Below are 19006 nucleotides of genomic sequence, written 5' to 3'. Positions count from 1 at the left end.
AGTAAAGGCAGGCAGCAGAGAGATAATGTAATCTCTCTGCTGCCCGCACAGTGGGGACGGAACTGCAATGATGCAGATGATGTCATCTCTCTACTCCCCCGCCCGCTGATTGGCAAGCAAGTCCGCTCACCCGCTGACTGTTCTCCTGTTCTGCCAGCAAAGCCCAGGTGAATGGAGCGTGCTGGCAGAACAGGTGGAGCGGGCTGGCTGGCGGGTGGGCGTCAATTTGCCTCACAGTGGAGCGCGGAGCGGGCAGAACGGGTTGGCAACAATTTGTCTCACAGTGCAGCGGTGAGTGGAGCGGGCTGGCAGAAATCTGCCCCTCAGTGTAGGCAGGGCCGGTGCTAGGCAATTTGGCGCCCTAGGCAAGACCAGCTACGTGCGTCCCCCCCCCCAAAGAAAATGTCCCTGCGTCCATCATATGTAATGTGCACCAGTAAATTTAAGGGGGTGGGGTGGTATGAAGATTACAGGGGGTGGTAGGAAGATGACAGGGATGGGTGGTAGGGAGCTGACAGGGGTGGGTGGTAGGGAGCTGACAGGGGTGGGTGGTAGGGAGCTGACAGGGGTGGGTGACAGGAAGAAGACAGGGAGGATGGAGATGACAGGGGTGGGTGGTAGGAAGCTGACAGGGGTGGGTGGTAGGAAGCTGACAGGGAGGATGGAGATGACAGGGGTGGGTAGTAGGAAGCTGACAGGGGTGGGTAGTAGGAAGCTGACAGGGGTGGGTGGTAGGAAGCTGACAGGGAGGATGGAGATGACAGGGGTGGGTGGTAGGAAGCTGACAAGGAGGATGGAGATGACAGGGGTGGGTGGTAGGGAGGTGACGGGGAGGATGGAGATGACAGAGGTGGGTGGTAGGGAGGTGACAGGGAGGATGGAGATGACAGGGGTGGGTGGTAGGAAGATGACAGGGGGGATGGAGATGGCAGGGGTGGGTGGTAGGGAGGTGACGGGGAGGAAGGAGATGACAGGGGTGGGTGGTAGGAAGATGACAGGGAGGATGGAGATGACAGGGTTGGGTGGTAGGGAGGTGACGGGGAGGATGGAGATGACAGGGGTGGGTGGTAGGAAGATGACAGGGAGGATGGAGATGACAGGGGTGGGTGGTAGGGAGGATGGAGATGACAGGGGTGGGTGGTAGGAAGCTGACAAGGAGGATGGAGATAACAGGGGTGGGTGGTAGGGAGGTGACGGGGAGGATGGAGATGACAGGGGTGGGTGGTAGGAAGATGACAGGGAGGATGGAGATGACAGGGGTGGGTGGTAGGAAGCTGACAAGGAGGATGAAGATGACATGGGTGGGTGGTAGGAAGCTGACAAGGAGGATGGAGATGACAGGGGTGGGTGGTAGGGAGGTGACAGGGAGGATGGAGATGACAGGGGTGGGTGGTAGGGAGGTGACGGGGAGGATGGAGATGACAGGGGTGGGTGGTAGGAAGATGACAGGGAGGATGGAGATGACAGGGGTGGGTGGTAGGGAGGTGACAGGGAGGATGGAGATGACAGGGGTGGGTGGTAGGGAGGTGACGGGGAGGATGGAGATGACAGGGGTGGGTGGTAGGGAGGTGACGGGGAGGATGGAGATGACAGGGGTGGGTGGTAGGAAGGTGACAGGGAGGATGGAGATGACAGGGAGGATGGAGATGACAGGGGTGGGTGGTAGGAAGCTGACAAGGAGGATGGAGATGACAGGGGGTGGGTGGTAGGGAGGTGACGGGGAGGATGGAGATGACAGTGGTGGGTGGTAGGGAGGTGACGGGGAGGATGGAGATGACAGGGGGTGATAATATGTATGACAGGCCTCAGAAGTAGGATGGTGGGATCATCGTGCTCCTCGTCATCCCCCTGTTCCTGGCATCCCACTGGGATGCCAGGAACAGGGGGATGACAGAAAGCATGATGATGACAGGAGACAGTAGGTGGCATCACAGCATTAGGGCTGTGTGTAAGTTTATCACAAGCAGCTGGTATGCTGTCAGTGTCAGGCAGCGGACCATCATGCACAGTACCTCGCCGATGATCGCGCTGCTCTGGCAGGTGGCATCACAGTGGCAGGTCCGTCTTCTACACTATGGCCGGCGTCCATCGTGGAGGAGGTCAATGAGCTCCTCAGCATTACCCGCGCTCTGCACATGGTACAGTTGGTAGGAGATTCGCAGAGCGCGGGAGAAGGGGAGGAGCCAGGGGAGGAGCACACCACCTACTGACCAAACAATTGGATGATCGAGGTTGTGACAACCTCCCAGCGCCGCCTCCTCTTCCTCCGCAGGACTGCGCGGCGGCAAGGATCACAAACAATTATTTATGTCACACATAAATGCAGGGGGAGTGGAGCGGGCGGAACGACATGGCGGGGCTCTTCATCCTCACCGGGCCCCACTCAGCTGCGGGCCCCATAGCGCCCGCGTGGGTCGCTATGGCAGTAGTTCCGCCACTGGATGTGGCGTCTTGCTTGATGCCTTTCCCTGCATGGCTGTCTTCCTGTAGAAGTCTCAGAGTCTGCTAATTGACATTGCAACTTCCTAAGGGTGTCCTGGCCCTAACCCACTCTCCCAAAGATCTGTTAAGAGAAATAAAATCTCTTTGCATTCAAGAAGTGTTGGCGCCCATGAATCGCCTTGCAACCCGCCATATACCGAAGGATGTCAGCTATCTCTGGCCCTGGAGGTTCTTATTAGACTGAAAGAAAGCCTGGGACCTTGCTACGATTAAAACAAATGTGGTCACTATGTCTATGGAGTGATAGTCTGCAATATATTACATGTTTGTTCATGAGCTTAAATGCTGTTTAAAGTACAGAGGAGTTGAGTTACTAAAACCAGAGAGTGCAAAATCAGGTTCTGTATAGAAACCATAAGGTTCCTTTTTTCTGTGAGGCCTCGTACCTCGGCAAAAACCAGCAAGAAACTTGCTGGGAGATATTTTTTTGCCGAGGAAACCGGTCGTGTGTACATTTTCGTCGAGGAAACTGTCGAGAAACTCGACGAGCCAAAAAGAGAGCAAGTTCTCTATTTCCTCAACGGGAATGGAGAAAATTGGCTTGTCGAGTTTCTCGACGGCTTCACAAGGAACTTGACGAGCAAAACGTTGTGTTTCGCCCGTCGAGTTTCTCGGTCGTGTGTACGAGGTCTCAAAGCTTAATTGAACAAGCTGAAGTTAGAAGCTGATTGGCTACCATGCACAGTTGCACCACATTTTCCGCTCTCCAATTTTAGTAAATCAACCCCAGAATTATCTTATTGGTCATGGTAGACATTCACAAGTCATTGATTAACTGGTGTTTATCAGGAAAGAAGCCAACTTTAACAAATTGATCTGATTTAACAATAGATTTTAAGTTTAGTTCTATTTTGTATTTTAGGCTGGCTTTGAGAATCCAGTTGTCACCTTACATGTTGTGAACTTGAATGGGCCTCTTCACCACGTGGAAATGATTACCCCCGATGATCAAAGAATGAGGTACAGTATACCAGATAACTGCTCACTTCATAGAGAATATGTGTCTTTTTATCCAAATCACTTCAAAGACATATATGAACATAAAACCCATTCCTTGAATAGATAAATATCATCCTGTCATTGTACAGTACCACATATTAACAGATAGATGATGGATAAATTATTCTGTAACTAACAACATTCGGTACAAGGGACATGTCTTTGGAATCTCCTAGCCCATTCCCTGATCTCAACCTGCAAATTCCAACCATTAAACTCTGCCTAGCCTCCAACATTACTTGTTAAATTAACCCTATTGTATTGGGAGTGGTGGGGCACATTATCAGTATGTCTCTCCTCCAGTACATTTAATCAATACACACTTTCTAGTTTTCAGAATTTCAGAAGTATTCTACCGTATACTGTAGGCATAAGTGTGTGCAGCCTATTGTATTAGGGTGTGCACCTCAAAGCTCAAACACATATGTGTGTGCATGTGTACATATACTGACAGTGTCAGTAGGCCAGAGATTGGTGTCTGTAGGGCAGTGGATGGTGTCAGTAGTTTTTATTTTTATTAGTTCATTTTTTTATATTTGTTACAACTTTATTTTTCTATTTTTTTTTTACAAATTTTTTTTGTGAAATATCAGGGTTTTAAACAAGGGGAATCTGAGCCCCACGGGGTGATTGGGGTGTGCCCAGGCACACCTGGCACACCATGTGCGCACGCCTATGACTGTAGGTTCTACCCTGGTTCTACCCTGCTTAATTAATGTGGAGGGAGTTAGAGAAAGAGAGGGTGGGTGGATTAGTATTTCTGTCCATTTACTTTTGAGATCTACACAGCTTTGCAGACAGCAGAACTAGCCTGGTGACCTGTATTATCTATGCTGTGGTTGTAGTGGCCTTGTCGCTAAAAAAAAATGAAGCCGCTGCATCCTGCAATAGAAAAGGATAAGGGGCCAGATTCACGTAGAAGTGCAGCGGCGTAACGTATCGTAGATACGTTACACCGCCGCAAGTTTTCATCGCAAGTGCCTGATTCACAAAGCACTTGCAATGAAAACCTACGCCGGCGGCCTCCGGCGTAAGCCCGCGTAATTCAAAGGGGCGTGTGCCATTTAAATTAGGCGCGCTCCCGCGCTGGACCTACTGCGCATGCTCCCTTTTGAATTTCCCGCCGTGCTTTGCGCGAAGTGACGTAATTTTTTCGAACGGCGACCTGCGTAGCGTACTTCCGTATTCCCGGACGTCTTACGCAAGAAGGGAAAATTTTGAAATTTTGACGCGGGAACGACGGCCATACTTTATACAGCACATACGTGTGCTGTGTAAAGTTAGGGCACCAAAAACGACGACTAACTTTGCGACGGGAAACTAGACTAGCAGCGACGTAGCGAACGCGAAAAACCGTTGTGGATCGCCGTAACTCCTAATTTGCATACCCGACGCTGGTTTACGACGCAAACTCCCCCCAGCGGCGGCCGCGGTATTGCATCCTAAGATCCGACAGTGTAAAACAATTACACCTGTCGGATCTAAGGGATATCTATGCGTAACTGATTCTATGAATCAGTCGCATAGATAGAAACAGAGATACGATGGAGTATCTGAGATACTCCGTCGTATCTCTTTTGTGAATCTGGGCCATGATACCTACCTTTCCAGCAGGAAAGGAGTTCATTTTTCACTCTCTTGCAGAACTAGTAGATCTGCTGCTATCCAAAACTTCCAGGTGTGTCAAATAAAGTGCTCCCTGCCAGCCGCTTGTTGGTCGGGCCCCTTAGTTTCCAGTTTGTTAAACCAGTTCCCAGACATACAGAGGGCCTCTAATTCAGCAGCTTTGCAGGGATGGTGAGCTCTAGCCCCATCACATCTAACCATTATCCAGTTGGGTCACTCATCAGTTCTCTTTGCAGGTCATAGGCCTAGATAGGAGTGTTTAACATTTTAATGCAGAGGCCTCATTTACTACTTTGGTCCAAATGCAATTAAAATTCAGTCAAGACTCAAGCTGGGGCCAGTGCAACACAGGTGTCCAGACATTTTAGCAGGTTGTCCAGGGAACCCACCCAGTCACCACTTTCACGGACCTATGGAATTGCTCAACTCCGCTCCCATCCTAAAACCAGCTGCTCACAGGAATCGCTAGGTGTAGACTGAGCATGAGTGTTGATTGGTCACAGTGAGACGTTACTGCTGTGTAGCCTTTAAACAATTGTACCCAAACTGTCTGCAACTAATCACACTCAGTATAACATAGATGCAAACTGTCTTTCTTTAAACTCGCTTACTGTGTAGGCTTCTTCAGAACAGTAGTACAGAGCTTCAGAGCAACATTCTGTGCAACTAATTACAATTGTGTCCCAAAATTGTGATAGTGTTAGTCCCAAGCCTATGGAGTCCATAACCATTGAAGAAGAAGTCATAACTAGTCCCATCCAAGGGTGGTAAGGGAGAAAGAGGGTTTATTTTTATCGCTGGCCATAGGCCTTGCCTTACTAGCCCCATCGGAAGAGGTCCACTCCCCTCCTAGCTCTTTATCTGCACACTTCTCTACATCTCATGGCTCCCTCCTGCTTACTTCTCCCCCAGTTTATATGCCAACCTCTAGCTCCAAGTCAGCTGGCAGATTAAAAAAAAAAAAGTTTTTTTTTGTTTATGTATTTCAATAATGCACATGTTTTCAGGACCAGAGACCTGACCTAGGCCCTGCAGTTTCTGAATTCTTATCTCTCTTGACCTGCCTAAACCAAACATCTGACATGCTGGACTTCCTCAATACGATGACTTGCATATCTTGACTTCATTGGTGTACTACCTGCCCTGTGCTTCTGAGTGACTTTGCTCCACAATTTGGTTTTGATACTCAGATCTGGTTGCAATCTTTGGCAACTTTATTTTTATATTTTTCGGTTCTCCCCTTTGGCTCCCAATTGCTCAACTAGACACAACGGGGCAGATCCACGTACAGCGGCGCATATTTGCGGCGGGCGTAGCGTATCTAAGATACACTACGCTGCCGTAACTTACTTTTTTTTTCGAATCCTCAAAGAATCCGCACCGTAAGTTACGGCGGCGTAGTGTATCATTGGCGGCGTAAGGGCGCGCAATTCAAATTGATGTGATGGGGGCGTGTTTTATGTAAATACGTCGTGACCCGACGTAAACAATGTTTTTTTAGCGCCGCATGCGCCGTCCGTGGTGGTATCCCAGTGCGCATGCTCGAAATAAAACCGGAACAAGCCAATGCTTACGACGGTGACGTCATTCTACGCAAATCCCTATTCGCAAACGACGTAAAAAATTCAAATTTCGACGCGGGAACAACAGCCATACTTAACATTGAGTACGCCACCATATAGCAGCTTTAACTATACGCCGGAAAAAGCCGAACGCAAACGGCGTAAAAAAATGCGCCGCCCGGACGTACGTTCGTGGATCGCCGTATCTAGCTAATTTGCATACTTAACGCGGAATTCGACGGAAACGCCACCTAGCGGCCAGCGTAAATATACACCTACGATTCGACGGCGTACTAAGACGTACGCCTGTCGGATCGATCCCTCATTCCGTCGGATCTTGTTTTGTGGATACAAAACAAAGATACGACGCGGGAACTTTGAAAATACGCGGCGTATCAATAGATAAGCCGGCGTTATTTCTTTGTGGATCTGCCCCAACATGTTTTTCTTTGACTAATCCACATGCTCCAACTCGTCCCTCATTGGGGATTACGCTCGTTTTTAAATCCAGATAGAACCCATCACATAATTTCCTGGAGATACCCTAGTACCACATATATAAACCTGCCTTGAAAGGATTTTTGCTAAATATGTATAGCGCCTGTGTACTTTCAGGTACAGGTGCTATTTTAAATTTAAGGGGGATGAGAGAGTTAATTAGCTCTCATCCAAGTGATTTGTCTAAATTGGGTCTCTGTTTCAGCTGGGCTGTACTGTGGGTTAAAAAAAGAGGGGGTGACGAGCGCAAAAACAATACGCATGTGAAGTAGTTAAATCGGCTGTGAGATATCAGGAAGTCACAGCCAGCAACAAAAAATAAAATAGTGGTGTGGAAGAGAAAATGCCCTGTTGAGAACCGGCTGCATAAATGAAAGTGCTGGACTCCAGGGAAAGGTAAGTATCTGTTTCCTAAAAGTAAGCATGATCTGGCATTTACAGCTGCTGAATTTTCATTTTTCCATTTCCCGCTGAAGTTCTTCCTTAACAAAGAGCTCATTAAGTACAAAATATAAAATTCCCCTGCACTCAGCTATACTAGTAAGACAAGAGTGCCTGTTAAGCTGGTTTCTGATTTACAGTTTAAAAAACAAGTGCCAGTTGCATATTCTGTATATGAAATAAATGCAAACACTGCCCAAATTGACTCTTTGTTTTGCAGTCCTACTCTAATCTATGTTATTTCAATATATGTAACAATAATGTAATAGAGAGCAGCCTTACCAGGAGGCTAGCCCCCTCTCACTCCGGTCCAATAACACACTATAGACAGAAAACCCATTTGATGGTTGAATACTTTGCTAATATTCACTCAACATCAACTCTCAATATCTTGTTTTTCGAACACATCCCTGTCACCTTGTGAATCTCTTCTGTCAGCACTGAAAAGAAGCAACCACCATATCTTTATCTCACACTAAGGTGTCCATGAAGATCAGCAAGAAAAATGCTGAGAGCCTAGGACTTCCTGTTCACCTGCGTGGCTGTCAGAGAAGCAGATAAACGTTCTTGGCAGGTTACACATTTTCCCATTGCATCAACTGCGAAAGTCCCAACCACGTGTGACAGTTTCCAGCGGGCCGAATCTCAGGGCTGAAATGACAGCCCTGGCTGTGTCAACAGAATGAGGAGCCCTGCTGTGCACACAGGACATACTATGCTGACACTTCATCACTTTTCTATACAGAAGAAGTGTATGCAGCATGTGGAAAGTTTGTTTTTAATATATATTCATTTCCCAAGTGTCCATGGTGGTAAAGGTTTTGGAAATCAGATTAAAAAGGGATTTTTTTTCTCTTGAATTGAACTTTTCATAAGCTTTTCCTTATAAGCTAAAGTAAAAAAACCAAAACAAACAAAAAAAGCAAAAAAAAAAAAATCTAATTCTGTTTTCAGTTCTATGAAGTGTTCAGCAGGAGCTGAATTAACTAGTTTTAAAGAAAACCTGTTATTTGCTCATTAATGGCAAATAATAGGTTTGTTTGATAGCCCATCCACTCACTGTAGATACTTACCTTCCCTCTGCTGTCCTGTTGTACCATTTACCTGTAGCATGCAGGTTTAGGTCATGCAATTCTTTCTCCTACTATGTGTACTTGGAGCCTGAGTGGTTAATTGCAAGGCCTAAAGAGGAGAATTCTAAGACCCCATACACACGATTTTATGCAGATTTTTGTCTTCAGATTTACCAAAAACATAAAATATGAGGGCAAACCGTAACCACTTGCTTACTGGGCACATATACCCCTTTCTGCCCAGGCGAAATTTCAGCTTACGCCACTTTCACGCTTTGAATGAAAATTGCCTGGTCGTGCGACGTGGCTCCCAAACAAAATTGACGTCCTTTTTTCCCACAAATAGAGCTTTTTTGGTGGTATTTGATCATCTTTGCATTTTTAAACAAAATCCTGTGATGTGAGATGGCCCTCATCTTGCAGCACTTACAATCACTGACACTGTAGTACCAGAGTAACAGGGATCTTGAGCCTCTGCTAAATTAGAGTTATAGCTAATTTTTAGATGTTCTTAACACTTGAGTGCTTTCACCTAAAGGGGTCTTGGAATTATAAGAGTGACTCTGCCTTAGTATTGCCTTATTCCCAGGTCAATTACTTACATTCATCTGCAGAACGGATGCAAGTCCAGACTTAAAGTTGCATTTCTAAGCAACCTATTTCAAATTAGTGAAAGGGTAAGGTAAGATGGGAGAAGGTGGAATACCCATTGTCTTCTTCAGACAGCAGTTGATGGAGCATCACATAGCTTCTTTTAGAGTTTACTAGCAATAAAATAGGTGGTTAGGTTTATCCGTTCCAGTGATGGCTCTAGTAGTATTTCTTAGGCCTACATGGCTTCCAGAAACACAGCCTTAGGCCTACATAGGCTTTGGCTCCAGCCCTAGAGCCTCAACCCAGGCCCATGGGATTGCACGCAGCCCACATCCCCCTTAAATGACTACATAAAAACTTACATTTTAAATAAAGAAAACAAACCACAGAATTGTATTTGTCCAAAAAATGTCCTATCCTTTCGTTGGATGATTGACGGCTTGTGAAACAGGTGACCTGTCGCACAATGCGCGTCACCAGATGTCGGGAAATAGCTGAGCTGCAATTTGGGACTATATGGCGCCTGCACAGTCAGCTCTTCACGGCGGGCGCAGGCGCCGTATAGTGCCGACTCTTAGCTGGGGTATTTCCGGAAATCTGGTGACGCGCGTTGTGCGACAGGTCACCTGTTTCACAAGCCGTCAATCATCCAACGAAAGGATAGGAAAGCCCAGTCCCGCAAGCATCGGAAGCCTGAGGCAGGGATAGGAACGCCCAGTCCCGGAGTCATCAGAACGCGGAAGCCCTGGACCAAATCAGAATATAAAGGTAAGTACGAAGAAAAAAAAGTTAATGCCCTTACTTTACTGCCTCTAGTGTTAAAAAATAGTTTTTAGGGTGAACCTCCACTTTAACAAGATTTTAAATATCTCCAATAGATAAAATACCACAACATTTTTTTTTTTTTTTTTTAGAAAGCAGGGAAGGGTTAGAACTTCTGTCAGTTTCCTATTATCGTCAATGTCTTCCTGTCCCAGTAACCCCAGTGACAAACTGGAAGGAGATCTCCCCAGTGGAGTTACAGTTAGCAGTAAAAACACACCAGAAGTTTTTACCTTTCCTACAAAACAGAACACGTTTTGTCTGGAGTTGGTCTCCTTGCTGAGAAGTATAGTTAGGTAAGTAATGAGACCTTTCCAGGAGTAAAATCCTTGCAGCATTTTCACACTAAATAAAACTCTCACATATGCTAACTTCGCTGTAGACATGAGTGTAAAGCATACAACACAATTCATATAGTTTTGAATGCAGTTTTTGAACATTTTGAATGCCATATTCTTTCCCGAACATTTATTTATGTAGAAAAAATTGCAACCAGCCAAATAGAAGCCAAGATGCTCTTGGTCTGAATAGAGCAATAAATTAGAAAAATATGTTCAATCTATCAGAGAGATTCTGCTGCAAGCAAAGATGTGACCTATATTACAATGTAAGAGCGATGTTTAATAAGTTATTTATTTAGTCCATTTTATGTATTTCTTTTGCTTCCATGGAATGTGTTTGCCGCATAGAATAATTCAAATTTATGATAAGCAGCTCATTTCAATTACTAAATCAGTTCTTCAGGTCTACCTAATGCCTTCCATTCGCACTCATTACCGTAAAACGCAGGTCAGCGGTGGTCTCATTCGATTGAAATGTACATATATTCATTAAGGCTTCAGCTTTCTCTCTGCTCTTTCCTTTAAATGGAATCGTGAAATTAATCAATTCGGACTGAAATCTTCAGAGGGCTGTGGGTCTGACAGCTGAGTTCTCCAGACAAGTTAACCAGAAAAGATTAGACCTTATTTTGTACTTGTAAAGTGAAACTTACCTTATCAGAATGCAGCACCAACTTTAAAGGAAAAATCCACTTTCATAAAAAAAATTCATATAACATATAAATGATACACAGGCCATTTTGTTTCTTACTGACGATGAAAGTTACCTTTCCATTTCAATCTGCAACCCACTATGATTTTCTAACCTGAAAAGGGTTCAAACTTTTTTGTAACATGGCTGGTGGGGGAATTCTGTACATGGCATGTTTATAGAATGACCCCTAAAAAGTGTAATTTACTATACTGAATGATCTAGCAACTGTCAGAAATTGGGGTTGATTTAGTAAAACTGGAGTGTACAAAATCGTGTGCATAATAAAAAAAGCCAAAAATAAATAATAAAAATGTGCTGCCTAATAATGAAAGAATATCCCAGTATTATTACAAATATTATTCATAAAGTGCACATTAATATTATAGACAAGGGGGCAGATTCACAAAGAAGTTACGCTGGCGTATCTATTGATACGCCGCGTAACTTCTAGTTTGCTCCGGCGTATCTTTGTTTTGTATCCACAAAACAAGATACGCCTGAAGCTGTGCTAGATCCGACTGGCGTACGTCTTAGTACGCCGTCGGATCTAAGGTGCATATTTATGCTGGCCGCTAGGTGGCGCGCCGAGTATGCAAATTAGCTAGATACGGCGATCCACAAACGTACGTTCGTCCGGCGCATTTTTTCATGTAGTTTCCGTAAGGCTTTTTTCGGCGTATAGTTACCCCTGCTATATGAGGCGTATCCTATGTTAAGTATGGCCGTCGTTCCCGCGTAGAATTTTGAATTTGCGTAAGTCGTTCGCGAATAGGGCTTTGCGTAGAATGACGTTCACGTCGTAAGCATTGGCTTGTTGCCGGTTAATTTCGAGCATGCGCACTGGGATACCCCCACGGACGGCGCATGCGCCGTTAAAAAAAACGTCATTTACGTCGGGTCAAGATGTATTTACATAAAACACGCCCCCATCACATCCATTTCAATTGCGCGCCCTTACGCCGCCAAAGTTACACTACGCCGCCGTAACTTACGGCGCAAATTCTTTGAGGATAAGGAAAATACGCTGTAAGTTACGGTGGCGTAGTGTATCAGAGATACGCTACGCCGGACGCAACAATGCGCCAGGCTACGTGGATCTGGCCCAAGATTTCCATCTCCTTGTGTGCAAAAAAGAAAAAGAAAAAAGAAGCTGAATATATGTAAAACAATTACTCAAACACAGTACAAGTGAAGATAAAAAATGAATAAAAAAACTGTGCATATAATCATCTCATATTAAGATAAAATCATAATCTCCCACGTGTTTCATAACACGCAATTTAGACAAATTAAAGTTCATATAAATAATTTGCTCAAACGGATCTAAGGCGCTCTTCTCCCAGTGCTCCAATCACATAAAGTGCTTCAGTGCACCAAAGTGTTTTTGAAAAAGCATAGCTTCTCACCAGATCGAAATGATCTCCAAATGATCAGTATGGCTTTGGGTTTAACATATCCTTCAATTATTTAAGGGTGGGGCTATATGATGACCAGCAGTGGCGTGAGCACGCCATTTGGGGACACTGCTAACACTAGAAAGCCGTGCTTTGCGTTTTAGGGGACACCGCTACGATCCCTGTTGGTTTACCACTATAATTTACATGCCTGTTTGAATTTTAACTTTTGTAAGTGCAAGTCCTAAAAGGGGGAAGTTTAATATAATAAATCATTTTTAATGGGATTATAATCCATTATATTCTAGTAAGAGTCTGATATATAGAGGGACTCTTTTACCCCCCCCCCCCCCCGACATTTCATGCGTGGTGGTGGTGGCGGCATTGCTTTATCCAGTGTGGAGAAAGCCTCTTGAGGGGGGAAGGGGGCGAGCTTGAGTGTCAGGACACTCTCTACTTTGCAGATAGGGAAAGAAGCTGTGTGTTAGTGGGCGTCCTGACACTCCTGCTTGCCCCCTCCCCCCTCAAGAGGCTTTCTCCACAACAGGGAGAAAGCCTCGCATTACTGTGTGTAGTTACAGACAGAAAAACAGGAAGTGAGGATTTCTTAGAAGAAAAAAGGACATTTAAAAGCAAAATGGAAGGATGAGGTAAGTGAATGAGGACTGCACTACGGTAAAGGAAGCTATTAAGGGGAAATTTGTTTTACCTTTACAACCCCTTTAAACTCTTTTCAGTTTATCTATTTATTTTTCTGTCTGCGTCCTGTTGGGGAATTGTTTTTCAGTTCCTGTCCCCACATCACAACAGTGAGAGGAAGACTCTCCAATTTTCCTCTTGGTTCTGGTGATATCTGTAACGTTTTTCATTCCATACCACTTTCTCTTCTGCTGACAAAGGTCTCCAGGACAAATAAAAAGTGCTAACGTCCTGCAGTAGGGACATAGACAGCAATAAAAAAAAAAAAAAAATGAAAAAGCCTACACTCCTAAACATCAAGGATTTATTTATTGAGGTCATGGCAAAATGCATAACCAAAATAGTGCTAAAACAACCTCCAACAACACCTGGTGGAGGATGTTTTTTTTTTCCAAGTATGGTGGGGGATGTGTTTTGCAGTATTTTTGTTATACATTTTGCCATAACCTTAGTAGAGTTTAGGGTCAGGTTCTGGATGGATTTGTCGACAGCAATAAAATCCTGATTTGAACTGTCAAGTCAGAGATGTTTACCAACCACAGCACAATGTGAAGGTCTTCTTGATATATATTGTGAATGGACAATACATTAGATCCGCACACTACATAGTTTGTTGATCTGACATATCTAATCTGATTGTGTCTTCAAACATTAGGGTCTGTGGGAAGACAGTTTTTTTTTTTATATAATGTGAGCACATTACAGGCAGCCAACTCATCAAATACATCATTTCACATATTCAGCAAAAGGTTTTTAAAATATTTTTAAAAAATTAATATTTTTAGCATATATGCTATTTTTTTATAAATGTAAATTATATTTTTTTATATTTTACAATATAATTATTATATTATAATATCCTATTAACAGAAGCAGTAGTAAAACTACTGCCATAACAGCCATAACAGCTATTATAGAGCTCAACATACAGAGTTGGTATGGACTCCTCTATTTTGGGCTCTAACAAATCCAATTCAGGCAAAATATTTATAATTAGAATGTTGGGCTTATAGGGATGAACATGGAAATGTTAGCTTATGCTATTTTTTTTTTTTGGAAAATGATTTTATTTATTTTGAAGAAAGTATTACAAAGGGACATCTCTATAATGAAAACAAACAAACAACAAAAAAAAAACAAAAGAACAAAAACCAAAAAGTGGCAAGAGCATAAACTTTCACAATACAAAGAACCTGAAGGCTAGTTCAAGGGCACGCAGGACCACACCACCCCTTACCACTCCCTCCCTAAACCCACCCCCACCCCAGTAATTCCCACATCATAGCTAATATAGCATACTTAAAGTGTTTAAGCAATAGGATCAAACAGGAATAATCTAGCTTATGCTATTGAGTGCTGTAAACAAAGCAGGCTTTTTTTATTAAAGAAAATAGAGAAAACAACATGAAAAGTAAACTAAAGAGCTGCTTGCTGGCTGAATGTAAAGATTGCATATTAGTCATATCTAATAATATTTTATATCCAACTTTTTTGGTCGCTTTCCAGTGTCATCTAGAAAATATCTTTTAATTATCTTTCCATATTTCTAAATCATTAAAGTGGCAGTAAACCCGCATATTTGTATTTGTATTTTTTTAAACCTGTAAGGCAAAAGGCATAATGAGCTAGTATGCATTGCATTATGATCTCGGTCCATGCCGAGGAAGCTGACATTTTCCCTCGGCGTGTCTTCTGGGTATCGCGGCTCCAGCGCTGTGAGTGGCCGGAGCCGCGATGTCATCACTTACTTTTTTTCGGCAAGGACGGCAGTGTCTGCCGGACCATCAGCCAGAAACTGAAGTCAGTGGCTGCATGCTGCATCTCCTAAAACGTACAGGTTAAGGAGATATTCTTTTTACCTCCAGGTAAGCCTTAGGCCTCGTACACACGACCGAGTTTCTCGGCAAAAACCAGCAAGAAACTTGTTGGGAGATATTTTTTTTTGCCGAGGAAACCGGTCGTGTGTACATTTTTGACGAGGAAACTGTCGAGGAACTCGACGAGCCAAAAAGAGAGCAAGTTCTCTATTTCCTCGACGGGAGTCTCAAATTGGCTCATCAAGTTCCTCGACGGGCTGGTTTTCGACGAGAAACTCGAACGTCTTTATGCTAAGAAACCCGCGCATGCTCAGAATAAAGTATGATATGGGAGTAAAAGTAGCATTTGTAATGGAGATAACACATTTTTCAAGCTGTAACAGACTGAAAAGTGCAAATCGTCTCTTACCAAACTTTTACTTAACACGCAAACACATGAGATTAGCAAAACCAACCCCAAGAGTTTAGCCAGTGGAATCGAACTTCCCCTGCCGTTGTATTTGTTGTACGTCACCGCGTTTGAGAACGAGGAGATTTTGGCTTGACTGTGTGTACGCAAAGCAAGCTTGTCAAGCCTAACAAGGAACTCGATGAGGAAAACAATGTGTTTTGCTCGTCGAGTTTCTCGGTCGTGTGTACAAGGCCTTATTATAGGCTTACCTGTAGGTAAAAGTGAAAAAAAAAGACTTTACTACCGCTTTAATCCAACTCTTGTATAAAGAATCCAAATGAAGTAGTGAAGACATAAAACATGCATTTCATGAAAAATATTTGGGATCCTAAAGTTGGTCTTTGTAGCCTGATTAATATGGATTTAGCGATAACTGAGTAAATAAAAGTGTATATTATTTCCAGCCATCAATTTGCTAAATGATAACGCAGTGTATCAACCCTGACAATTACTTGCGCAAACACATAAACCTTGCAGAGTTCGGCATAAGTGGTCTGGCTTTTTCCATTTGCAAGAATAGGACATTCATCTTGTAATCAGAAATGTCAGTTTCAGTTGGAATATCTGGCTCAGTTTTGCTCTTGAAATGTTCACCCAGTCCTGAATGATCAATCAGCACTGACTCCGAGTACAAGCTTATTAGATAAAGCTAATCAGTGTTCCTTATAAGTGCTGCTGTTATTTATCAGTCATCCAGAAACACAACTAGCAGGGACTTTTGGATGTTTTCCAGGGATATAATCATCATCATTCCTCTATATGTAGCAATGGAAATGAAGTGTACCACTGCTGTGATGGAAAAAGGGACATCTCTATTTCCCCTACAAATTCTGCACCATTCTTTGGTGCTGCTACTGACACTACTATGTTATAGAGAGGGGGGCAGAAAGCAGCCAAAAACCCCTTCAATAAAATACTGCAAAGGACAGCACTGGGTTCTTTAATTTTTACGTTTCATTGCCAGGAATATGGCAACGTGTCTGTACAATAAACCTGAATTTTGCTGTACAGATGGAGATTTGGGATTATAGCAGGGCTCAAGTCCTGCGGGAACGCGTGGGAACGGAGTTCCTGCACTTTTTTCACAGCAGGAACGCAGTTCCCTTTGCAGGACTAGAGCAGCCGAGCCGCCCGAGCCAATCCTTCACTAAGCGGCGATGCCCAGCTCGAGTCACTGTCAGGGGCAGGCGAACCTTATCCTGAGTTATCGCGGGATTTAGAAACAACTTGCTTCTTTCTAAATCCCGCGATAACTTGCGGCAAACCTCCGCAATGTCTCCTGGGAACAATAACAAAAGCTCCCAGGAGACATTGCGGCATCGAGGAAGTGACGGAATACCCGCACACTATCTGATGAATCCATATACAGGAAGCGGCCAGTAACATAAAGGATTACTAAGGTACAGTGGATCGGGAAAAAAAACATGCGTATTAGTAATTATGCATATGAGCGTATAATTTTTTATTTATTTTTTTGGTGGGGGAGTGGATCTTGGGTGGGAGTTCCCACACTTTTTTCCCCAGGACTTGACCCCTGGATTATAGGGAAGATTAACATGACTCAGGAATTGTAAAAAATAAATAAACACTGTGATTTATGATGAAAGAAATTATGGGCTAGATTCACAGAACACTTACGCTGGCGTATCTACAGATACGCAGCGTAAGTGAACAAATGCGCCGTCGTATCTATGCGCCGTATTCTCTTAACTAGATACGCCTGAATTTGGCCTCCATCTGACCGCCGTAAGTCTCCTACGCCGTCGGATCTTGGGGCGCATATTTACGCTGGCCGCTAGGGGCGCTTCCATTGATTTACGCGCCGAATATGTAAATGACCTAGATACGCCTATTCACGAACGTACTTGCGCCCGTCGCTGTAATCTACCCTGTTTACGTAAGGTGTACGTCCGTCGTAAAGTTATCCCTGCTATAGGTGGCGCTACCCATACAAAGGTATGGACGTTGGAACAGCCGTCAAATTTTACGTTGTTTACATAAGTCGTACGTGAATGGGGCTGTGCATAGGCTACGTTCACGTCGAAAGCATTGAGCCGACGTATCTTAGGGAGTATATGCGTCGTGATCCTGAGCATGCGCGCGCGTGCGCCATTCGTGCGGCGCTTCATTTACATGGGGTCACGATTCATTTCAATACAACACGCCCACGACCAGGCTACTTTGAATTAGGCGGGCTTACGCCAACCATATTACATACGCCGCCACAACGTACGGGGCGAGTGCTTTGTGAATACTGCTCTGGGCTCTCTCTGCGCCGTCAGCGTAGCGTATATTCGATACGCCGGCATAACTATGCGCCGAGGTACGTGAATCTAGCCCTTTGTATACAAACTGTTGATTTCTATATTCTTTATTTAATTTTTTGTAAATATAAAACAAGAAAAACATAACATTTATAAAAACATAATTACATTTATAAAGATAAAAGCATAAAACTGGAGCAATCCAATAATTCTTTTAGAACTTGCACATATAGATAAGCCTTATTCCACCTGTAGGTACTGTAAATATCTCTTAAACGTGCGCTGTTTAGGAGATACTTACCTTGTAGTGCGCCGATGATGTCATTGGCGTATGCGCTGTGAAAAAATGGCCCTCCATGCTGTTTTCTTCCGAGCGAGTGCCGTGACTGGCGCTTGTGGCACGCATACTCAGGAGTGACGTCACGCGGCTCCAGTCACACAGACGGAGTCTGTGGCCAAGGAAGCAATAGGGGCGAAGACGGATGCAGCCACCAGCGGGGACAGTGCGGGCTTCGTTTGCAGGTAAGTGCCACATAATGGGCTAGTATGTGATGCATACTAGCCCAATATGCTTTTACTTTACAGGGTTTTCAGGGAACAAAAGAGGAAGTAAAACCCATCAGGATTTACTTACTCTTTAACCACTTAAGGACCGCCGCACAACGATATACATCGACAGAATGGCACGGCTGGGCACAAGGGCGTACATGTACATCCCCTTTAGGAACCCAGCCGGGGTCGCAAAAGTGCCCCCGGGGACGCGCTCGCGACCCAGTCCAAAGCTCCGTGACCGCGCCCGTGGGACCCACGGACCCGATCGGATCACAGGAGCTGAAGATCGGGGAGAGGTGAGTGTAAACCTTCCCCGTTCTTCTCTGTGGCTTGTCACTGATCGTCTGTTCTCTGTCATACGGAACGACGATCAGTTACGTCACACATCCAGCCACGCCCCCTACAGTAAGAAACACACAATAGGACACGCTTAACCCCTTTAACGCCCCTAGTGATTAACCCCTTCACTGTCATTGTCATTTTCACAGTAACCAGTGCATTTTTATCGCACTTTTCGCTGTGAAAATGACAATGGTCCCAAAAATGTTTCAAAAGTGTCCGATGTGTCCGCCATAATGTCACAGTCAGGAAAAAAAATTGCTGATCGTCGCCATTACTAGTAAAAAAAAATGAATAAAAATGCCATAAAACTATCCCCTATTTTGTAAACGCTATAA

The 19006-nt window shown here is 44.3% G+C and overlaps 1 protein-coding gene across 4 annotated transcripts in view; it reads left to right on the top strand.

Moving 5' to 3' along the window:
* Positions 1-19006, top strand: part of DPP6 (dipeptidyl peptidase like 6) — a 1751424-nt gene that overhangs the window by 1588392 nt on the left and 144026 nt on the right. For all 4 annotated transcript variants that reach the window (XM_040352727.1, XM_040352725.1, XM_040352728.1 and 1 more), the window contains exon 10: positions 3365-3462. In XM_040352727.1, the coding sequence (XP_040208661.1) occupies positions 3365-3462 (98 nt within the window). The remainder of the gene's footprint in view (positions 1-3364; positions 3463-19006) is intronic.

The sequence above is a fragment of the Rana temporaria genome, chromosome 5 (genome assembly GCF_905171775.1).
Source record: "Rana temporaria chromosome 5, aRanTem1.1, whole genome shotgun sequence".
NCBI lineage: Eukaryota > Metazoa > Chordata > Amphibia > Anura > Ranidae > Rana > Rana temporaria.
The sequence above is the reverse complement of the archived record's forward strand: the minus strand, read 5'-3'. Positions and strand labels throughout refer to the sequence as shown.